At 39.1% G+C, this 23,783-nt stretch overlaps 1 protein-coding gene across 10 annotated transcripts in view; it reads left to right on the top strand.

The window, feature by feature from the left end:
• CACNB2 (calcium voltage-gated channel auxiliary subunit beta 2) overlaps positions 1 to 23,783 on the top strand; it is a 133,510-nt gene that overhangs the window by 75,451 nt on the left and 34,276 nt on the right. For 7 of the 10 annotated variants that reach the window (XM_081882087.1, XM_081882088.1, XM_081882085.1 and 4 more), the window contains one exon: positions 12,918 to 13,037. In XM_081882087.1, coding sequence (XP_081738213.1) covers positions 12,918 to 13,037 — 120 coding nt within the window. Of the gene's footprint in view, positions 1 to 11,605; positions 12,120 to 12,224; positions 12,244 to 12,917; positions 13,038 to 23,783 lie in introns of those variants that run through there. The other 3 variants (XM_081882090.1, XM_081882093.1, XM_081882086.1) reach the window with 3 other exon arrangements.

Below are 23,783 nucleotides of genomic sequence, written 5' to 3'. Positions count from 1 at the left end.
TATGTGTGTGGTACGGAAGCTGTACTACCCAGGACAGGATGGCGTTGTGCAGAGTTGTGAAGGCAGCAGAGAGCGTTGTTGGCTGCCCACTCTCCACCTTAGAGCAGATTTATGCCACAAGGTGCCATAGGAAGGCACTGGACATAGTAAAAGATCCATCGCATCCTGGTCACTGTCTCTTCGAGCTCCTGCCGTCGGGACGGAGATACAGGACGATGATGACAAGAACGAGCCGTCTCAAGAACAGCTTCTTCTCCAGAGCGATCTCGGCCCTGAATGGGAAACCTGGACTTTGAAAGTCATCTAATCTTCCTTGCTGTATTATATTATATTGTTTTAATTAGTGTTTTTATAGTTGTTCTGATTTTGAGTGGAGTGCCCTACCTGGGTGGATGGAGCAGCCAAGTAATTTCGTTGTCCCCAAGAGGGGGCAATGACAATAAAGATATTATTATTATTATTATTATTATTATTATTATTATTATTATTAGAGTTTTGCAGTAGAATTAATTGGCTTTAATAACATTATTTTAAACACAACTTCTTATATGTAAAAATACTGTAATCATCATCCAGATTTTTCAATTTCCTCCCAAATTTCAATTCCCTCCCCTTTTTATGCCCCCCCCCAATTTTGGACCCCCCTCCCCCGCCTAGGCTTACAGATTTTTTGTTTGGTGTTGGTATATAAAGTTGAATGTGTTTAAGAACCCATGAGGTCCCAATTGAAGAAAATATTTTCATATCCTTATACTACACAAGCAATTATTTCTGAGTCACTGCACAACAAAGTACAGCCGGAAGTGTGACAGAAAAATTAGGGGTTTTCACTTAGATTCAAAACGTGCTGTTAATTACAATTACAGGAAAAGATTAATTCTGAATCACAATAGTGTAGACTAGAAACACAGTGATATAAATTCAACCTACTCCTTGCAAATACAGTACAACAATAAAAACAGCAGTTTATTATTGAAATAATCCAGTATGTTTTTAGGGGGGGAAATTTGCTGTAGCATTGTGGTCATTAGTAGCTTTGTGGTCATTAGGTGATTTGGGGCAAGGGGCAAGCAGGCCTTGGACTAGTTCCTTGATGTCGTGATGGGCTGGATAAGGGCAAATAAACTGAACTTGAATCCCAGCAAGACAGATCTCTGTGGGTAATGGTTCCCATGTCTGAGAAATAGAAGTTGTCTGCCATGGATGAACTTAGATGGCTGCCTCATACTGTGTACTGGATGAGAGCCAACAAACTGAAGCTCAATCCAGATAAGGCTGGGGTACTGTTGGCCACTTCCCTAGACTACCTGGCTGCCTGCAGAGAGGTTGCCTGCTCTTGATGGGGTTTAACTCCTTCTGAAGGAGCAGATAGGCAGCTGTGGGCTACGTCTGGATCCTTTTGTTGTCACTTGAGGCCTAAGTAAGCTCAGTGGCAAGGAGTGCCTTTCATCAGCTTTGGCTAGTGGCCCAGCTGTGCCCCTATCTGAACTGGAATAGCTTAACTGCTGTTGGCAATGCTCAGGATACCTCTAGGTTAGATTATTTCAATATGTTAGACATGGTGCTGCCTCTGAAAATGGTTCGGAAACTTCAGCTGGTACAGAATTTGGTGGCCAGGTTGCTTACTGAGGCAAGACAGTTTGAGCATATTGCACTATCCTGACCAACTGCACTGGCTGACAATTAGTTTCAGTGCCCAATTCAAAGTGCCGGTTTCAACCTATAATCCTTAAATGGCTCAGGACCGCAATACCTTAAGGACTGCCTTTCTATGCCTTGAGATCACAGATGAAATGTGGAAGAAGAAGAAGAAGAAGAAGAAGAAGAAGAAGAAGAAGAAGAAGAAGAAGAAGAAGAAGAAGAAATTAGAGAAGCAATGGCTATATCAAGATATGAAACAAATATGAAAATATCTTGACCGCTCACTACAGTACTTCAGATAGTGTGAACGCCTAACTTAGTGGAAATATTTCCTTTTCCTTTAATTCTATGATTCTGAAGGTGATAGTTCCTTTCTAAAACTAACAGGACCAGTGGTCAGGGATGATGGGAGTTGTAGTCCCAAAACATCTGGAGGGCCAAGTTTGGGGGTGCCTGGGATAGAGGCACACAAACTGTATATATATTAAAGAGGTAAGACACCGTCCTAATTAGAAAACAGATAATTCATTGTTGAAATACTTACTCTTGACGAAACAAAAACCATGTTTGCAGTATCTATAAATTGTCGCCTTTCACCTCCTCTTTCTAATTGTATTGCTGTTTTGTTGTTATGGTTATCCTGAATGCCTACTGTGCTGGTAATGTGGTAGCTGAAGTGAGAGAAATACTTTATCATTTGTTATATATTTCTGTGGTAAGCTCATTTATATGCCACTCTTAATTTAGAAGATTCCAGAGCAGTTATTAATCCAGAAACTATAATTAGTATCATGTCTTCAAGTATGTTCTTTGTGATTCAGTCCTAATTAAGCATTTCTAAGTTCCATTTATTTCAGTGGTAGAGTGAAGTATATTCAGTGGGAACTTAGAATTGCTTAACCTTAATGAGCTCATAGTTTCATGCTAGTAAATACAGGACAGGTTCAATTTAATTTGGTTTTTTTTCTTTTACAACATGTTTAGGCTCCTCTCCCCCCTCCCCAATTAAATGCATTACCAGTCCTTCACTGGCATCTACCAGGGCAGGTTACAACAATTTAATTTTTTAATGGTTAAACAGATTGCAATCACTGGAATAGGAAAGGCCCTGGAAACATGGATCTCATGTAGCAAAAGCCAGTCCAAAGCCGTGGGCTTTCAGCATTAGCTGAAAGCTGTTTGGTGAAGAAGCCAGACACACCTCTGTGCAGGAGGAATTTCACAACTTCGCGGCTCCTGCAGAGAATGCCCTTTCTCAGGACACCCCTACCCCAACCTTCTGAGGGCAGAGGAAATACCAAGAGGACCACATCTGCTGATCTTAACACCTGGGAGGGTCTGTAGAGAAAGAGAGAAGGGCTTTCAGATATTTGAGGCCTAAATCATTTATGGCTCTAAACACCACCATGTTTTGCACCTTGAACTGCACAAGAAATGAACTGGCACCCAGTGCAGCTATTTTAGAACAGGGGTTATTTGATTTCTAAAGGCAGTCCCAGCTAGTAAGGTGGCTGCTTCATTTTGGACCAGTCATCATCAAGGCCATTCCCACTTATAGCACACAGCAATAATCCAATCTGGAACTTTCCAGAGAATGGAATACCATGGCCAAGTCACCTCACCAAGAGGCTATAGCTGACCAACCAGCCATAGCTGGAAATAGGCAGTCCTGGTCAACAAGGGCTACCTGGGCCTCAAGTCACAATGTTGGCTCCAGGAGTATTCCTAGGTTACAAACCTGTTCCTTCCAGTAGACAGCAACCCTGTCTAAAACAAGCTGTCTTCCCAGCTGGACTTGGGAACTTGGAACCCATAGCACCTCTGCCTTTTCAGGATTCAACTTCAATTTGTTGACTCACATGCAGCCCATGACTGTTTACAACAACTGTAGTATGAGAGCAATTGAACTTATTTGTGCAAGGATGCTGAGGCTTCTGGATGCTGGTGTCTTCCTGCCTGTGTCACCATGGTTTACATTGCTGGCAGGTTGTGTGATAGCAATGTCTCTCTGTCAGCATGATTTCAGCCAGTAGTTTTATAATGTACAGCAAAAACAAACAAAATATTTTGTTTAGTCATAGGAGCAAAAAAAAAGTGCTTGTATTCAGTATTACTGATCTTTACAAATTAATCCAGTTGACCTACATTTTTGTACAATTTAAAATTGTTCCTTCAAGCTAATAAATGAGCTGTCTCATCTGAAATGTAGCTTTTATTCTAATTGTACAATTCACCTATTACCTGAGGCAGAAATCTTCAAATGTTGGTGCTTCAGAGTTTAGAATGACTTTCTGTTGTTCATCTTGGTGTATACCCAAGGCTACAACTTTTAATTCCCTGCTCCAGGATGTATTTCTGTGAGTATACGTGCATAGCATTTAAAGGTAAAATTGTACCAGTAGTAGATTCATGAACTAGCATACATTGCCCATTCCTGAACATGCTTATTCAAAAGTAAGGTCCAACGTGTTAACTGATCTTACTTTGGATGATAACATTGTTCACTGAACACTGGGTAAGGGAATCGAGCACAATGAGAGGCTCAACTCCTGACTTTCTTGTGTATCGCCAAACCCTTCTACAGAGTCTGCATACTAATATGAACCATGAAAAAAGGAGAATATAGTATTTCTTTAGAGAAGATTTATGGTCTCTGGGGTGGCAGGCAGAACACTATACAGAACAGGTGAGCTGTTTGCTCCATCTTGGTACCTACTCCATGTTACAGTGGAACCTCGGTTGTCAAACGTAATCTGTTCTGGAAGACCAGTCGACTTCCGAAACGTTCAACAACCAAGGCTCAATGGGTGGTCGGGAAAGTCTGTGGTGAAAATTGAGAAATGCGCCTTGGAAGCCATTCAACTTCCCAGGTACATTTGAAAATGGAAGCAATTACTTCCAGGTTTTCGGTGTTCGACTTCCGAAACGTTCGACTTCCAAGAAACTCAAAAACAGAGGTTCCACTGTATTGCTGTGTTTTTTACCTGCAGAAGCTGACATTCTTTGCCAAGATATTTTTTTTTATATATATAAATATTTATTAAGGTTTTTAAATATAAATGCACACATAATAAACAATCTTACTTCTATCACAACAATTTCATCACTTCTTTGGACTCCCTCACGTCTCCCGCTCCCATTTACATCATTAAAAAATTTTTTCCAAACAAATTATCAACTTGTTTACAATCTCATGTCCACTCATTCAAATATAATCTAGCACTTCTTCCAAAAAATTTTATATTTTCTTTAGTCTCACTTATCATCAAATTTAAATCTAGTTTAGTGGTGACCAGTTTTTTATAATCTAGCATCCTTCTTAACATTCAACCAAATTACAATGTTTTTGTAGATACATCTTGAATTTCTCCCAGTCTTCCTCCATCTTCTCTTCTCCCAGATCACGGATTCTGCCGGTCATCTCGGCCAGTTGCATATAGTCCATCAGCTGCATCTGCCACTCTTCCAGTGTGGGTAGATCTTGAGTTTTCCAGTTTTTTGCGATGAGAATCCTTGCTGCCGTTGTTGCATACATGAAAAATGTTCGATCCTTCTTTAACACCTTCTGGCCGACAATACCCAGAAGGAAGGCCTCTGGTTTCTTTGTGAAGGTATACTTAAATACCTTTTTCAGCTCATTATATATCATTTCCCAGAAGACCTTCACCTTAGGGCATGTCCACCAGAGGTGAAAGAATGTTCCTTCATTTTCTTTACATTTCCAACATTTATTATCAGACGAATGGTATATTTTGGCAAGTTTAACTGGCGTCATGTACCATCTATATATCATTTTCATAACATTTTCCTTCAGAGCATTACATGCGGTGAAGTTCAGCCCAGTGGTCCACAACCTTTCCCAGTCCTCAAACATAATGTTATGCCCAATGTCCTGTGCCCATTTTATCATAGCCGATTTAACCATTTCGTCTTGTGTATTCCATTTTAGCAGCAAGTTATACATTCTAGATAGTACCTTGGTCTTTGGTTCTAACAATTCTGTTTCTAACTTCGATTTCTCCACCTGGAACCCTAACTTTTTGTCATTTTTAAAGACTTCTTTAATCTGAGCATAATGTAACCAGTCTCGCACTTTGTCCTTCATTTTCTCCAAACTCTGCAATTTCCAATTGTCTCCATCTTTTTCTAATATTTCCCAATATTTTGGCCATTTGGCCTCCATATTGGGTCTTTTTCGGGCCTTAGCCTCCAGAGGTGAAAGCCACCTTGGAGTTTTATTTTCCAATAAGTCTTTATATTTTGTCCAGACATTAAACACTGCTTTCCTGACAATATGGTTCTTAAAGGCCTTATTGATCTTAACTTTGTCATACCATAAGTATGCATGCCAACCAAAAGCATTGTTAAAACCTTCCAGGTCCAGTACGTCAGTGTCTTCGAGAAGTAGCCAGTCTTTTAGCCAGCAAAAAGCTGCGGCTTCATAGTACAACTTTAAGTCTGGCAGGGCAAAGCCCCCTCTTTCTTTCGCATCTGTTAATATCTTAAACTTAATTCTGGGCTTTTTGCCCTGCCAGACAAATTTAGATATATCTTTCTGCCACTTCCAGAAGCACTCCGTTTTGTCCACAATCTGTAATGTTTGAAACAAAAACAACATTTTTGGCAATACATTCATCTTAATAGCAGCAATTCGGCCTAACAAAGAAAGCTTCAATTTTGTCCAACTATCCAAGTCTCTCTTAATTTCAGACCAACATTTTTCATAGTTATCCTTGAATAGACTCAGGTTTTTTGCTGTTATGTTTACCCCTAGGTACTTTACCTTTTTAACCATAGTTAATTCTTTGCCAAGAGAGAGCCTGACCTCTGATGATTGTCAACTTGTGCCAGCTGAGACCAGTAGGGGCGGGCAAAGCTCCCCTCCCTTGGGGGAGCATTGAGGGGGTAGGACAAGGACAAGGATCACCATCTTCACATCTTTATGTTTTCTTGGACTTATATTATGGGCCTGGGAGGAGGGAGGAGTCAGCTGAAGGGAATAGGGCATAATGAGATGGCCCTGTCATGTTTTTCTTCATAGTACCAAAGCTATGGTAATGTCACTGAGAAGAGATCATGGATTTAATTTTAAGAGATGAGGCTATGTTCCTATGCACAACTGTTTGGCAGTAATCCTTATTAAACTCAGTTGAATTTATTTCAGGATAAACAAACATAGGATTGTATTGCATGTGTAGATTTATTGTTGCATTCAGATATTGTAAGCCATTTTTAAGGTAAATGTACTAAAATAAATTAAAATCTATTTAAATTTTAAAATATGTGATATATATTTAAAGACTTAATTCCCCCCTTCTTTTCTGCCCTACGTCAGTAGCTAGTGTACTAGTGGGTAAGAATGCATAATGAAAAGATGAAAGGAATTGCTTTTCCATGAAAAGGCATTATGTACTCCCCCTCCGGGACTTCTGAGATTTTTCATAGAATTCTTGAATCATCCCCAATACAAATCTGGTGAAATCTTGGAAAGACCTTGGAGAAATACAAGTCAGAAATCTTGGAAAGACCTTGGAGAAATACAAGTCTGAAATCTTGGAAAGACCTTGGAGAAATACAAGTCTGAAATCTTGGAAAGACCTGGCTAATACCAAGTGCTTCATTGCCTGCGCTCTATCTTCCCTTTAGCCAGTCTCTCTCTAATTCACAGGTCTAATTAAAACCTCACAAGTATTTTGTCTAGGATTGTAAAAAGTTACTTCTGAATGGATAGTATGGGTAATATCTTTTACTCACTGTCCAGATGTCAAACTCCAGGACATCATTATTAGAAATAGTTACTATAGCATTAGTGAAATAATATTGTAACTCTTATTTAGAGGGCATCCCTGGTCAGTTGTATCTATGCGAAGCCCCAGGAAACATGGGGCTAGTTGAACTGCAAAAGATCTGATAATGACTTCAGACTCATAATCATAATATTATTTTATATCCCACCCATCTGGCTGGGTTTCCCCAGCAACTCTGGGTGGCTTACAACATATAAAACACAACAAAACGTAAAACATTAAAATACCAAGATATCCTATATAAGCAACAAACGAAGAAGAAGAAGAACACGTTTACAGTTATACCCAAATTAAAATAACTGCCAACCCCAACTAATCATTTACCCAACACCAACCCAACAAAAATGAAACAGAGTAACAAAAATTAGAATGATTAATCAATTCATTTAATTAAAATGAATTAAAAGAGGGCGGACCAAAGCACATTGCTGTAAGTATAATAGGGTATAATATACCCTAAGTATAATAGGGTTGATTTTGGAGAACTTTAAAAGCACCCTTTGTATATTCTTGAAATCACCCAATTTACTCTTTATTTTAAAAACATAGACTACCGTCTCACACATCAATGCCTAAGTTGGTACGTTTATGCTGTTCAATGAACCATTGTTATGCAAGTGCTAAAAGCATTCACCACTCATCCATTCACCTAGGCTAGTTTATATGTTAAAAGTTGAGCATATGGACTAATATTTGTCTCTGGCTTTAACATTTGGGCTGGTTTTGTTTTGAGACACATCCAAAACGTTGGCTGTAACCCAGATGCATTTTGAAAGCCTAACATGTATAAGGTACTTTGTCTTCGTGGGCCCTCAATTTCACTGCTGCATTGACTTTTTGAAAAATGCTCTTCCATTCTTAACCCAAGGAGGTTTATATCAGCATCTGGCATGTAGAAAAGAAGACATTGCCAACTGTCTCCATGTTATCTTAGAACCAGTTACCTTAGCAGGAAAAACTCAGCAAACATCCATTGTGTTTACATTCCTGCTGAAAAGTATTACACATTTGATGAATGCTGATGATCCGTTTTAGATTGTGTTAGCGCTGTTAAGTTCTAGTAGTATGGGGAGATGATGCAGAGGTGCCTGGTATGTAGACTAAATACTGGGAAATATATAAAGCTTTATAATTCCTAAATTCAGTAGTTAGATTGCGAGCCCTTCAAATTTAGATGATTTCCCACAAGACTCCCAAATTCTGTATTCAGGGGGGAAAGGGCACATAGAAACTGTAAATAGGGATTGTGACATATTAGATTTGTTTAAAGAAACCTTCAACAGATAAAATGTTATAATCAGCTGTTTCTAGGGAGGGAGAGAACTGAGGTTACCTAGGGGTAATGACTAGTGTAATTACTGAGACATTGGAACCTGCAATTATAGAATCTTCTTACTGAGAAATGAATAAAAGCCATGAGAGGTTTCACTTCCCATGATGAATTGTTTGTATACTGTTGTTTGCAACCAAGTACGTTTTGGATATGAATCCCTGCATTTTAATTCTTAAATGGCAGTGTGTCATTAGTTAGCTTTGGAATTATTTGCCATTCAATGTATAGACTAGGAAGTGTATAGTTTGATGATATTACAATTTTCTTTTATATTGCTTATAAGAATTTAAACTTTGAATATTTCCCATTTTTTAATTTATATTTTCAATGCAAATTGTTATCTGTAGGTAGAATCAATGGTATTGCACTAAGCCTCCCCCCTCCTTTTAATGAGTGGACAGCAGGTGGTGGGATAACTTGCTCCAGGGTTTGAAGGAGAAGGGGGCAGATGCTTTAAAGAGTTTTTTTTCAACCCTCCCTCCTGTTTGTGCCTTCAGGCTGAAATGTGGTGAGGGAGGGGACTGTCTTCCCATGATCATTTCTTAATGTCAACAACCTCTTAGCCAGGCTTCCTCAAGCTCGGCCTTCCAGGTGTTTTTGAGACTACAATTCCCATCATCCCTGATCACTGATCCTGCTAGCTAGAGATCATGGGAGTTGTAGGCCAAAAACATCTGGAGGGCCAAGGTTGAGGAAGCCTGCTCTTAGTTATAGAACATTGGCAGGATTTGTGCCTCATTGCCAATTACATTTGGCTTCCTTAGTTTGTTATTAAGGATTATTTGTGATGCTTTAGTGGGATAAATTCTATGGATGTGGGTTGCCTAATTTGGAGTGGGGGGCTGTTCTGGTTTGCTTTTTCTAATTTAGGTCATTTTGTGGGGAGCAGACCTTTTGAGGCTGTGTGTTGCTCCAGGAAGCATTTGCTGCTCATGTTTGTAGGCTTAAATAAATGCATATAAATAATATAGAATCAAATTAATTGTATATAGCTTTACTCACAGGAATCTTTGACATTTGTAACTGATAATGCTGAATCTACGAGGAGGAACATATTGCATTAGTGACAATTAATTGTTTCTTTTTAATTCTTTTGATGATTACTTCAATTGAGTTCACTTGGAAATAAATTTTGTATCTAGTTCAATTTGTTTGATCAGTTGGATTGTTCATCATTATGATATATTGTTTTGTTATGAGATTGCTCATAGTGGCTTACAACCATTAAAACAGCAATGCAAATGTACTGGACGAGTGAGAATTTTCTAAATTAAACAAGCAGTAGTAGGCTTGATTGTTAATGGTCAGAGACCATTAGGGGACAAGTTTGTTCTCCACACCAACATTTACCAATACAGCCTGTTTACCTTTCACATGCACAGCCTCTACCCATATAAAGCAACCCGGACTCTGTTATCATCACCTGAGGCCCTTCTTTGTGTGCCTCCTCCACAAGAGGTCCAGAGGGGCCAACACGAGAAGGGGCCTTTTCTGCAGCAGCTCCCCATTTGTGGAATGCTTTGCCCAGGAAAGTTTATCTGGTGCCTTCAGTATACATCTTTAGGCACCAGGCAATGATGTTTCTCTTCAACCAGGTCTTTGGCTGATTAATATTCTGCAGCCTTTTCAATGTGATTGTGGAAGGGGGGCGGGGCAGGCGGTTATTGCTTGTTTTGTTTTTGTTTTAACTATTTATTTTGTGCTTTTATCTTGTGAATATCCCTGAGATCTTCAGGTGAAGTGTGGTATATAAATTTAATATATTTATAATAATAATGTACATGCATGGCTGCAATTTATTTGAAAGGGGAAAATATGGGGAGTAGGGAAAATATGGTAACAGACACATAGCTATCACCCCCAATAGTGAAAAATTCAGAAGCAGAGTTGAAGAAGGGGAGTAGGGGTGAAGGTTATGCAGAGAATTTCATTTTTCCTTTGCTCACAGCTTCTAGCAGGTGCTTGGAGGTGGGCAGGGACAGTTCCCAAGAGTGGACTGGTTAGGAATTTTCATAAGCATGAAGATAGCAAAGGGTCTGCTGGTCCAGCACTAACACCATTCTCACTATTCATAGAATGCCCAAGGAAGTCAGAGGAAGAAAGGCAAAATTACATGTTTCACATCTTCAAGGTTAAGGGGTCTCCCTGAAAATGACTTGTTCATCACTATAGAGACTATAGTGGGAAAAGGTGTTAGAAGTGTTCATTTTTGCCTTATAAGGGCCTGAAACCCATTGTTGGTTCAGGGTATCATGGGTCAAAAAGCCTGATCCCCACCCCTTGTTCAGGTCAATTGCTCCATGTTCTATCCATTACAGTGGCCACGGTGTTGGATGGGGAATATGTAATAGGGGATTCTTCCTCTCTCTTCCTCACATGATAGCACAATATTAAATACATTTTAATCCTTCAACATAAGCCCTGCAGTACGTGATAACACACGAGTTACTATTATCAACACAATACTGTACTCTATTGGGGGGGATCCAAATCTTAATCTGGCAAAATAAGTGGTGTTTGTCTATGCAGTATGATTCTAACTCATTAAAAACTAAGGAATGAGCAGTATGTGACATAGCCTAGACATTGAGTGAAAGAAATACATTTTATGACAGATATTACAAAAATAAAATAGAGCACAATAGCAGCTATTTCTGCTTTCAAGAGACCTTGCCGTTTTCCAGCTGTTTACCCTTGAGAAGTAAAGTGGTAATTTGACATAGACTAGCAACACAGTGTGATGTGAGCATCTGCGTAAAAGGCTGTGCATATGGAGCATGCCCAGTGATGTGAAAAGCTTCTAGCCCCACCCCCCACCACACACCGAGCTCTGAAGAGATGATATGAACTTTGCACTTGCAAATGTTACATTTTGCCCAGGATTTGTAAAGATTCTTTTATAAGCACTGTATTCTAAACAGTTAAAAAAATAGGCAACAAAGGCAGTTAACAAATAACAGCAGCAAAGGCAGGGGTTTTTTTGTATGTACTGAGGATTGCATCAGTGTAGCATCTCTTACATTATATTTGGTCTGGAAATTCCCCCCACTGAATTAATTAAACATCTTTGCTTTTTGGTGCCATGGGAAAATTAAAAATTTACTTACACTAGAACAGAGACATTGAGGACTTGCAAAACTGAGGAAAGAGCTTGCAGCAGAGCATGGATAGGAAAAGAACAGTGATTCTGCGGTGTTCAGTGTGCACATGTTTTATGAGAATCAGTGCTGGGCTCTGCAGCTGCGGACAATAACTAAGCTGTCTGGCTAATGAAGGCCACCTGGATCAGGCTTCTGAAAAGAGCCAAAGGAGGACGGCTGAAGAATTCTGATATCTGTGTAAGCTCTAAATTTCAATTCGCTGGCATATTTTGCATTGCAGGTGGGATGGGGGAAGGCTTTCATTCTGTTTGAATTAGCAGTTTCCATTCTTTTGCTTGCAACAAGGAGGAAAATCTGAGATGTAAGTTGTTTACATAGTTATTCTAGCATTGTGACCAGGGGTTGGACATGTGCTTGACTCCAGACATGTTCTGTCAGCTGCAATTTGATTTGTGGTCATTTCTTTGTTTTTGCTGAAGGGCTGAGATTTATGCCGTGTTATTTTTTCTGATGGGGAAAGATAGTGTCAGGTGAGGAGGTGCTCTGCAGTTAAGATAAAATTAATAGCTTAAAGCAGAAACTGAGGTGTTTCTCAGATGTAAGGATTTCTCTTAGCAACTTCGTATTTTTTATCTGAATGCTGCTTTTAGTGAGACTCAAATGGCCTTATTTGTGGCTTGCTTATCTAAAGCTATCCTTGAAACAGCTGCACGTCCTTCAGCTCTGCACTGCACCATTACGGTTACTTCACGGAAACTAGCTCTGCATAGCAAAAGGCATATGCAGATTAGAATGAAGGAGAAACAGCAAGTATAGAGCTGGAGAAAGAATGCTGGTTTTCAGAATAGCCTCAGGGTTAAAACAATTTACATAGTAATTCTTTTTCTCATTGATGCTATTGGGAATCACAGGTTTTTAGAATTTGTTAAATGAGGATTTATATCAAAGTGCTGCAAATAAGAATTCTGAACTAGTATATATTTTTAAAGAACACAACACAGTTTTCTTCATTTGTAATATATTCCTTTTGTCCAGGGTTCGGCGGACTCCTACACTAGCCGTCCATCTGATTCAGATGTATCTCTTGAGGAAGACAGAGAGGCAGTGCGGAGAGAGGCAGAGCGACAGGCCCAGACGCAGCTGGAAAAGGCAAAGGTAAGATGCTGTTTCACTCTCTAGATTAATGGAAATGTTGTTTCTAGTAGAACCTGTTGTCTTACTAAATCATCATTGACATATTTTCCTATGCATGATAAAGGCACAATACAACGCTCATTTGCCCCTAGTATGTTCTGACTACTATAGTCAGTTTTACAGAAAAAACGAAGCACTTGGATTTTGCATATGAAAAGCAAACTAGTGAAAAGTTGCTTTTCAGTAATTATATAGAGATATTCCAGAATCTTATATAGAACATGGAATCCCAGATTCTCTCCCTGCGTATGAATACTACTATTTTTCTTTGGTGATTTTGAATTGTGAGTATATGGGGCTAAAGATGTGTGTGATAATATTGTTGGTAAAAGGATGTTGTTTAAAAGAAACTCTTGCATCACTCTTTTTATGCTGCTGCTGCTCCTTTGACTTCACTTGTTGCCTTCCATATATGTCTTAGTACAATAATTTTAATGTAATTTTAATTAACTATATCTTTAGTTTCTTTAGAATGTAGTCTTTCACATCTATATTCTCTATTCTCTTTACCTCACACTGTTCTTTTAAAAAATGTTTCTAATATTCCATATACTTGTCCATCCTATTTTTCTCATTGTCTGATTATATGTGTATATATTTATTTTTAAATGTATCTCCCACCTAATTCAGAAATTGTATTGCCGCTTGCAACTAAGTTCAACAAAATCCACCCTGTGTTTAAAAACATCTTCCAAATAAACAGTTTAAAAGGTCATGTTAAAGCATCATCAAGGTCTTCAGCATTAAAGCCTCTTCTTTAGGGAAAGGCTTTGCAATGTTATTCTGAGGATTTTAAGTTGTGTGGTTTCACTCTTAGTATATTGATGAATGTGCATTGATTCCAGAAACAAGCATTTACCTAATTTTAAAGATTTGGTCCAATCTTTGGAAAGGTTGCCTGATCCATTTTTCATAACTAAGGTATGCTAGATCAGTGGTAGCTTTTTGAGGATGTTACACATTTATTGGGGGGGGATGCTTATGCTATGACATTCTTAAATAATGGGCTGTTCATAGTCATAGCCAACTGCTTGAAGGCTTCAAGCCCTTTGCAATAAGACAAATTTGTGGTACTGGCCTTTGAGGTGCACTTTTTTAGATGGTCCATTTAAGAGCCTTTGAGCTCTGTCTTTTTAGGTTTCCTGCTGAATCTGATGTGCTCTCCCAGCTGCCCTGAAGGAATACTGTTGTGTTCTCTCCCAGCTGCCCTGCTTTAATTCTGAACTATGGAGACAGAAAGCTGCTAAAGGGTTGCAAAATTTAGATCAGTAACTTTTGTTAGTGATGGCCACCCTGAGAAGTAACTAATGGGTCTGGGTTGTCAGAGTTTGATAGCTGTGAATATGTGTGACAGTTTCTTCCTACTCTTACAGACTGCATTTTTATGATACAAATCAACTGCTCTAGGAAAGAGTATGTATTTTACTATCAGTGAAATTAAACTTTCAAAGAAAAGAGATGATAAGAATTTACAGAGAAATAGGAATAGCATTAGTGCACTCACTAATGCTAAGCTGATGCATCTCTTACTGATGAGTAAATCTATGTGAGTGTTGCTATGGGAATTTGGCTTAGCAATGCTGACTTGAATGCATGGACAGCCCTTATGTAATATTCATGACCTCTAGCAAAGCTGCCGTAGGAGTTCACAGAGAAACTGCCAGCAGACCTTGACTTTTTAAAACTGTATTTCCATGCATCAAAACGGTGTTCTCACTTCGGTAGGCTCAGGAATAATCTCCAGGTCTGACATTGTCTCTGACTGTGAGACAACTTGTAAACAGTGGACGTGGGAGGGCACTGGCAGTGTTAAGCTGGTGTTTCAGTACTGCAAAGATGTTAATGTTTGGCATCATTTTTTGCATTAATAAGAATGATAACTGAACACTAAACGACAAACAAGACAGAAAAATGTATATTGTCCGATACTCATATTTAACAATTCCTTGCCATTTCAAAATATTTAGAAGCAGTTATTTATTTTTAATATTGTGGATGAAAATAGTGATCCTGATTAATGTGATCTCACTTCTTTTTGTCATAAAAATGCAGAAAATGTTGGCATACATGAATAATGCACAATACGTTGATGGAAAGCTAAGAGCACATAAAAAGGCTTGTGAATACATAATCAATGGTGTCCATTTTACTTCCTAACTTTAAGGGCAATCCTCCCCCAAACGATAAGCAGTGGTGTACATAAATACATGTAAATAGGAAACTGTTCTTGTTTTGGAAACTGTTCTTGGCTCTTAAAGTCTGCTTTGCTTCTCTTGTTTCAAGGTTAGTTAACAAGTTTTCCTGAATTGTAAAATCTTTTCAACTCCTATGCAACTGTGGAAATGCTGCCAACATGTGGTTATCTTAAAAAGAGTTTTTAAGTAAACAATTCCCTTTTTAATGCTAAAAATTCACAAATTTATTCTCATATAGCCAGTGCTTTTTTTTCCCTAGAAAAAGAGGTGCTGTAACTCACTATGAACACTTCCCTTGTTCTCTTTGAATGGCAAGGGTGCCCATCTGAGAGCTCTGGCAAGTTCTGGCTGGAAAAAAAAGCCCTGCATGCAGCTAATACAGGCATAGGCAAACTCGGCCGCCCAGCTGTTTTGGTACAACTCCCATCATCCCTGACCACTGGTCCTGTTAGCTAGGGATGATGGGAGTTGCAGTCTCAAAACATCTCGAGGGCCGAGTTTGCCTATGCCTGAGCTAATAAATGAAAGATTACGCTAGAACAGGCCAAATCTACAAAAGAAGGGTAGTGCTGCCCAAAAATAAAAGGTTGGGAAACTTTGCTCTCCTCTATACTCTTTAAACCTACCAAAACCTTTGAAGGAGAACCAACATAAAAGGTGGAGAAGACTTAACACATCTTGTCCTTATCTAAACTAATATGTAATGCATAAATCCAAGAGTAAAGTATATAGTGATAATGATAAAAAGCAACAATGTCTTACATTACACAGAGAGTTTCATGTTGGTGACCCCAGAGACAAACAAATTCATCTAGAAACATGTGTGAAGAAACAATGTTTTATTATTAGGTAATACTCTATATAGCATTGTAATAAGAAACATTTTTAGTTCATTTTCTTTCATTCGCAGAGTAACCTGTTGCAAAAGAGGAGATAATTTCTGAGTTCTTAATAGTTGTATAAAAGAGGACATTTAAGCAAGTTTTGCTTGTGTGGGAACTAGGGATGGCGTAGATATTCAAAGTGGAGTTCATCAAATGTAAGCATTACTGCTTGAACAATTAAAATGGCTTGAATTCATTGTGGGCAAATCATTTTAAGCTTGCTTTTAACCAAGTTGGGACTGGCAAAGACCTCCATCATTTTCAGCTAGAGATTGTGAAGCTTGCAAGCACACAGGATCTTGGGCTGCGTGGGGCTGGCCTGCCTTTTCAAGGAATTCTTTGCAGCCTGATCATGTGGACCGTCCCTGGAATGCACAGACCCAACTGCTGCTTGAGCCTGGGAGATACCCTGTTTCATGAGAAAAGGTGGAAATTAGGCTACTTGGTTTTTCAAGCAGCCCAGTTGATTTATGGGCCAAACAAGCCAGTGCTTGCCCATCTCTAGTAGCAAGTTGCACCTGCCAAAAACCCTTCTTTTAACAAACAGATGCTTTCCTCTGCGTCTGGAATATGGTAAATAAATAAAAATGTGGTTTCCAAAAGAGCTTAGAATCCTGGATCATGAGACATTATTATTATTATCCAGTATTGGACAACCTAAGAGCCCATAAGGCCTTGTCTAAGTGTTGTCTAGGGTTCAGATAGAGTTGAAGTAACCTGGGGTGTGGTGAGGTGAACAGGATCCAGATAATAGGGAAGTGTCAAGTATTACAGGATGTGGGAAGCCTTCCAGTGAGAGCTCCCAAGCAGCTTATGCATTGCTTTGATAATAATCTGAAACCAACTGAGGACCTAAACAACAAAGCAGGATTGTCCCTTAGCTGAAAACAGGAGTGGGCAGAGACCCAGTTTGAAGCCAACAGTGTTGCTGGATAGTTCCCAGGTTTATTCCCTTTGTTTTTTTTGCAAGGAACTTTTGTGATACTGAAGATCTTTGGTTGACGGCTGTAGTAGTGAGTTTGTAGAGTTCCTCATTTGGAGTGTGCAAATCTCCAGTTACAGGTGCAGACACAGGCCCCAAACTTCAGAATTCACTCCCCACCCCCCGCCATTCAAGTGTCCTGGAAGAATGTGGGAAAGTGGCTTATATCAGTTCAGACTACTGGTCCTTCTAATTCAGTATTATATTTCCTCTACCAGGTGTCCTCTGGAAGTAGTGTTATCCAATGTAACACTAAGTTAAAAATTACTTAATAGTATACTTGTTTCACTGGTGCAATATTTTGTACCAGCAGAACGTTGTTGCACAATAATATTTAAGCAGTTTGCTTGTAACTTTGTTGTACAAAAGATTTCTGTACTAGCTTACACTAGTGCAACTGTTGCGTTGGATTTCTCTTTTGCGCACCATTTAAACTCACCTGTCTGTGTGCACAACAGCCTTTGCACTAGCAAACAGAGACCATTGGATAGAGTCCCAGGTGTTTGGAACTACAGCATGGTCAGACAGCATGGTCAGTTACGATGAAACATGTTGTCAAAAATACCATATTTTTCAGTGTATAAGATGCCCCTATGTATGACAACCCCTATTTTTTTGAACCCCAATTTAAGAAATCAATATTTCTTGAGTTGCTGAGCTTTGTGGGCAGAGCTTTTTTTGCAGAGATTGCCCTTGAGTTGTTTGGGAGGTCGCCGTCACCCCCACCCCCCACCAATCGCTCGCCACAGCCACTGCCAATCACCCCCATGCCTGATCCCCGTCTAAATTCACTATCCGTGTATAGGACGACCCCCACTTTTTGCCTATTTTTTTTTAGCAAAAAACATTGTCTTAAACACGGAAAAATATGGTATCTGTAGGGCATGAGGTTGGAGAAGTCTGCTTTATACTTTCATTGACTTCCCAAGGATTCAATCTTTCCTAGGTGCATTTGGGGATAGGGTCATTATGGTTAATATGTAATGCAATGGCTTTAAAATTAACATATTACAATTAGCTGTGGAAGGAACCAAACCTTTTGGAGAACATCTTATGTTGTCAAATAATTACTTGCAGTGATACTTAGAACAGCAAATTAGGCAAGCAATGATGCAAAGTATTTTAATACCTCCACTATTGTGAATTGCCAGAGAGAGATCGAGAGATCAGGTGACTTCATTTTTGAAGCTTAAAAATGAACATAATTGGACCTCTTGCCACCTGCCTACCAAAACTATACGCACTATACTTGTGAGAGATTATAAGTTAACAATCATATTTCTAAACTCAAGTGTTAGTCATTCACCAATCTGCCACTGTGAGGCCTTTACAGAATAGCAGTGATTAGTCTTACCTGTTGTTATTGTGTTTAATCATTAGTGTTTCCAGTCTCTGTAGGAAAATAGACCCCCTCCCCAAAGTGCTATAATACATTAAAGACTAGCTGATTCATTGTTGATTTATCCTTAGAATGTAGCGGGGGGCGGGGTGAGTGGAAAAGTAGTTCACTGTAAAACTGAATAGACAAAACAGTTAATATTGAAATAGATTTTCTTAACAATGAAGAAGTCATGCTGCCTTTACCATTGGACATGGAAGAGAATCCTGAACTAGCTGCTTTACTGGAAAGGGACAATTCTTTGTCTTCTTGCAACCTAGACCCATGTCCTCTCCCACTCAATGATTCTTTTCCCCTCCTAAATATTTTGCCCTAACCCACTTCCCTTTTGAAGTCCCACTTATCAGCTGAGTAAGCAGTAGCATAACAGCTTCAGGGAGAGGAGTAAAGATCCTTTTCTCCCTTCCTGACTAAACAACAACAACAACAACAACAACAACAACGCTCCAGTGCCTGGTGTGCTGAGTAGCCCCCAAAGCCCTTTAGAAGTGCAAGTTTTCCCAAGGGCTACCGGCATATTTCATCTTACTGGTTCACTACGGTTTAAAATGTGGTGTTAGTTTTCAAAGGTAATTTGTGCTCTTTCAGTGAATCTACATCCTATTTTAAGGACCATGGGGTTACGTAAAAAAATTAAGTGTCAAGCAATACTGCAGAATTTTGAAGGATAGGTTTTCACTGTCACATGTTGAGATGGACTGAGCAGACACATTAGATTATGGTGTTCATCTAGTAGATGTGGATCTTGCTCATTTTCATGACCAATAAGATAAAATATACTGTGGCACATTAGAGAATAATTGCAATGTTACATATTCAGAAGCCCAAAATTTTCCCATCTATTTTTGATGTGGTTAAAATTAGAGAGATAAAAATTAAGAGGACAAAATATGAATTAGTGCACACAGCCACATATTCTGTATTTTCTGTTAGTGGGAAATTTGAATACTTTGTGCATTTTCTAAATATATTTTAAATGTTCAGAAGTAAAGGAATAAGGATGGTTCTCTGTCAATTCAGGCATTTTTGAGGGTCGTTAATTCCAGTAGAATGAATTTAACCAGATGCTTAACTCTCATCAAAATTATTGTGCCTTACCTAGTCTGAATCGTGACCTATAAAGTTAATGACTTTGAAATTTAATTACATAATCTTTCTTATTACTTTTACTATATTAATACCATTTGTAAAATGTAAAATATCAGAGGTAGATAACTTTTACTCTTTTGCTCAGTTTAATAATTTAACTTGAATGTACCTTAGAGAATCACTCTGTTCCAAAAATACTTTCTACTGCTTCAATATTTAATAACCTTAAAATATCTTCTCTTAGATTTTGTCGAGTTCATATGCTCAGTTGGGAATTTCAAGGTGGTCTGGCCCTTTAACTATTTGAAATTATATAATTTTTACTCAGAGTAGTGTTTCTTACTGGCTGGAGCATTAGGAGAGCCTGATAAGCGTAGAAATTGGCTGAGTATACTATTCACCCCTACTAAGGCCATCTGTTCAAAAGAACACTCTAGTTGGTCTGTTCATTAAATATTTACCTACACAATCATATGGGAGTTTTATTTTGGGACAGAGTTAGGCATGACTAGATATCTCAAAAAACAAGTTGCTTCATCCCACTCCACATAGCTGACTGGGCCTGGTTTAGGTTATACATATACAGAGTGTGCAAACCCTGTGGGTGGTTTCCTGTTTTGATAGGAAATTTCAGGATGAAGCTGTCTCTTACTCCAAAACACTTACCATATTTCTTGTTATTCACAAGAGGGAGTGCAGAAAGCAAAAATATAGACAATAAAGGTATGGGGAAATTGTTGTTATAATAATAATAATAATAATAATAATAATAATAATAATAATAATAATAATAATAATTTATTATTTGTACCCCGCCCATCTGGCTGGGTTTCCCCAGCCACTCTGGGCGGCTTCCAACAGAGATAAAAAATACACTAAAATGTCACATATTAAAAACTTCCCTGAACAGGGCTGCCTTCAGATGTCTTCTGAATGTCAGGTAGTTGTCCATCGCCTTGACATCCGATGGGAGGGCATTCCACAGGGCGGGCGCCACCACCGAGAAGGCCCTCTGCCTGGTTCCCTGCAACTTGGCCTCTCGCAGTGAGGGAACCGCCAGAAGGCCCTCGGAGCTGGACCTCAGTGTCCGGGCAGAACGATGGGGGAGGAGACGCTCCTTCAGATATACTGGACCGAGGCCATTTAGGGCTTTAAAGGTCAGCACCAACACTTTGAATTGTGCTCGGAAACGTACTGGGAGCCAATGTAGGTCTTTCAAGACCGGTGTTATATGGTCTCGGCGGCTGCTCCCAGTCACCAGTCTAGCTGCCGCATTCTGTATTAGTTGTAGTTTCCGGGTCACCTTCAAAGGTAGCCCCACGTAGAGCGCATTGCAGTAGTCCAAGCGGGAGATAACCAGAGCATGTACCACTCTGGCGAGACAGTCCGCAGGCAGATAGGGTCTCAGCCTACGTACCAGATGGAGCTGGTAAACAGCTGCCCTGGATACAGATTTGACCTGTGCCTCCATGGACAGCTGTGAGTCCAAAATGACTCCCAGGCTGCGCACCTGGTCCTTCAGGGGCACAGTTACCCCATTCAGGACCAGGGAATCCTCCACACCTGCCCGCCTCCTGTCCCCCAAAAACAGTACTTCTGTCTTGTCAGGATTCAACCTCAATCTGTTAGCCGCCATCCATCCTCCAATGAAGCTAATGTTAGCTTCATTAATTGTATTTTTCCTCACCCAAAAGTTTGAAGAATGATGGCAAGATGTAAAGAGAAATTTAAGCTGTCGTATAAAAGAAAATGAGTTTGTTGGTTTAACTTGGGTTCCACAAAAGTTTAGTCATGACTTTGAGACCCATTACTTCCATGTCATTTTCTCTGGAAAGGTGAAACAAAGCTTAAACCAAAATCCACAAACAACCCTGGTTTTCTCAAAAGGGACTTCCCCCACTTTGCTGAACAACTGAACGACTGCTATAAGGGCCTGGCACATTCTATGGTATGACCATACTTGGATACTGTGTACAGTTCCAGTTGCCACCTCTAAAAATGGCATTGTAGAACTGGAAAGGGTGCAGGAAAGGACAATCAAAATAGTCAGCCGGCTAGAGCTAATGTCATGAGGAAATGTTACAACATTGGGCCTTTTTAATTTGGGAAAAAGTGAGGACCTGATTAAGGCATATAAAATTATGCATGTGTTGGGGAAAGTGGGTAGAGAGAGGTTTTTCTTCTTGTCATAGTACATGGGACCAGACTCATCCAAATAAGCTGGATTTTGGAAGACTGATGGCAAAAAGAAGTGCTTTTGCGCACAGCACATATGGGATACAGTGATGCTACAGGATATAGTGATGGTCACCAACTTGGTTGTCATTAAAAAGAGGGTAGACAAATTCATGGAGGACTATCCATGGCTAGTAGTCATGATGGCTGTGTGCTACCTCCAGTGTCAGAGGCATACCAGTGTCTCTGAATTGCTGGGGAACACGTGGGGAGACTACTGCTGTGCTCATGTCCTGCTTATGGGCTTCCCATTAGTGTCTGGTCACTGTGCAAACAGGATGCTGGACTGGATGGGCCTTTGATCTGATCCAGAAGGGCTCTTCTTACATTCAATAACTTTCATGAAGCAGAATTATCCTTATTTCATGCTTACAAGTGACACTGGTTTAAAAGGAAAAACAACAACCCTGAAAGCAAATAATGCTAGCAATTTATATTGAAACTACTTTAATTAACTAGCCTTATTAGCAATGCTAGTGCAGTGTTCCAACAAGACCTTCCCATTTAATTCTAAAGCGATTATATGTGCTGTCCTTATCTTAAATACTGCTTGCAGTTTGAAAAGAATGCTGCATGTGCATAAGAATTCATAAGCCTCATAACAATGTGACATTTAAACTCTTACTTTTATATTCATGCTACTCTAACATGTTTTTACAGTACTTATTTAACAAATTATACAGTACAGACATTTTAACAAGCACCATGATAACAAGTGCAGAGATTACAAAGGATGAATTCGTTCTAAAAATGTGTGCTGGCATATGTGAAAACATAGCTTTTAGAAATGTAATTATTTCTCTTTCTTTATAATGATAATTGGTATGCTCAACATTTTTCATGTTACATGATAACAGTGATGCTGAAGAGTTTCAGTTAAACGCTGAGGTCAGTAAAATACTTGTACAGTAAAATACTTGTTCAAGGAAATATATATTCTGTATGTATAATTCATTTGTCTACAACACTAACAACAGTATGAATGAACAATGATACCTGCATATTATTATTTTGAGGGTATTTTATAATACTTGGGAGAAGGAAGATTTCTCTCAGCAGTAAAATACATTCTGGCACACTTAGAGCGAACATGTGGGAAAGGCCCTTTTTTGCGACTCAAATGCCTGGTTCATATAGTCATATGTACAAGCAATTTGTCTGCACATGAAGCCCCTTTGCTCATCCCTTTGCAGAAGGTGTGCTCAAACCAGTAAGTCTCTAGTTAACTATAGTTTGTCCAAACCACATTGGCTGACAACTTGCTACGGTATTAAACTGACTTCAAACCATGGCTTAAGATTCTGGTTAATTTTGATCCATGTGACCATAGTTTCCCAGTTTGGATAAAAGAAAAAACATGGTTAATTAGAGATGTATTGGTTTAATCATGGCTTGTGGGAAAGGAAAGGAGTGAAGGGGCTCACTAAACAAACAATAATACATAATACGGTACATAATACCTTACTATGTAGTATGTTGTGTTGCATTGTCTTGCAGGCAAAGAGAAAGACAGGTAAAGTGACTGCAGAAACTAACTGCATTTGTATTCCAAGTGAGTCTGTTGTCTAGAAAAAAAGATTTACCAGTAGTTCAGATATTTGATTTGATAGTGTTGAGTGTAAAGTCTCTGCATAAGCAACAGATTTCAGTCTGTTTCCAGCAAAATAGAATAATAGATAATATAGTTTGAAGAGCCTCTCTGTCAGTGCAGTCCTGACCTATATTTGTTTCTTTTCCTAAGGATTTCAGGAGCTTCCATTACTTTAAGCATGTGTGTATCATTCTGCCTGAAAGATGTGAAGTCACACTGGGAGAATAAACCATCCTTTCTTTGTTCATTAGCACACCTTAAAATGTTGCTGTTCCAAGTGTTTGGGTTACTTGTGAAGTCAGGTTGGTCCTGAATGCACCACAGCTCCACAG

This window comes from Podarcis erhardii (genome assembly GCF_964252035.2).
Source record: "Podarcis erhardii genome assembly, chromosome: 12".
Taxonomy (NCBI): domain Eukaryota; kingdom Metazoa; phylum Chordata; class Lepidosauria; order Squamata; family Lacertidae; genus Podarcis; species Podarcis erhardii.
This window is presented reverse-complemented; position numbering and strand designations above follow the sequence as displayed.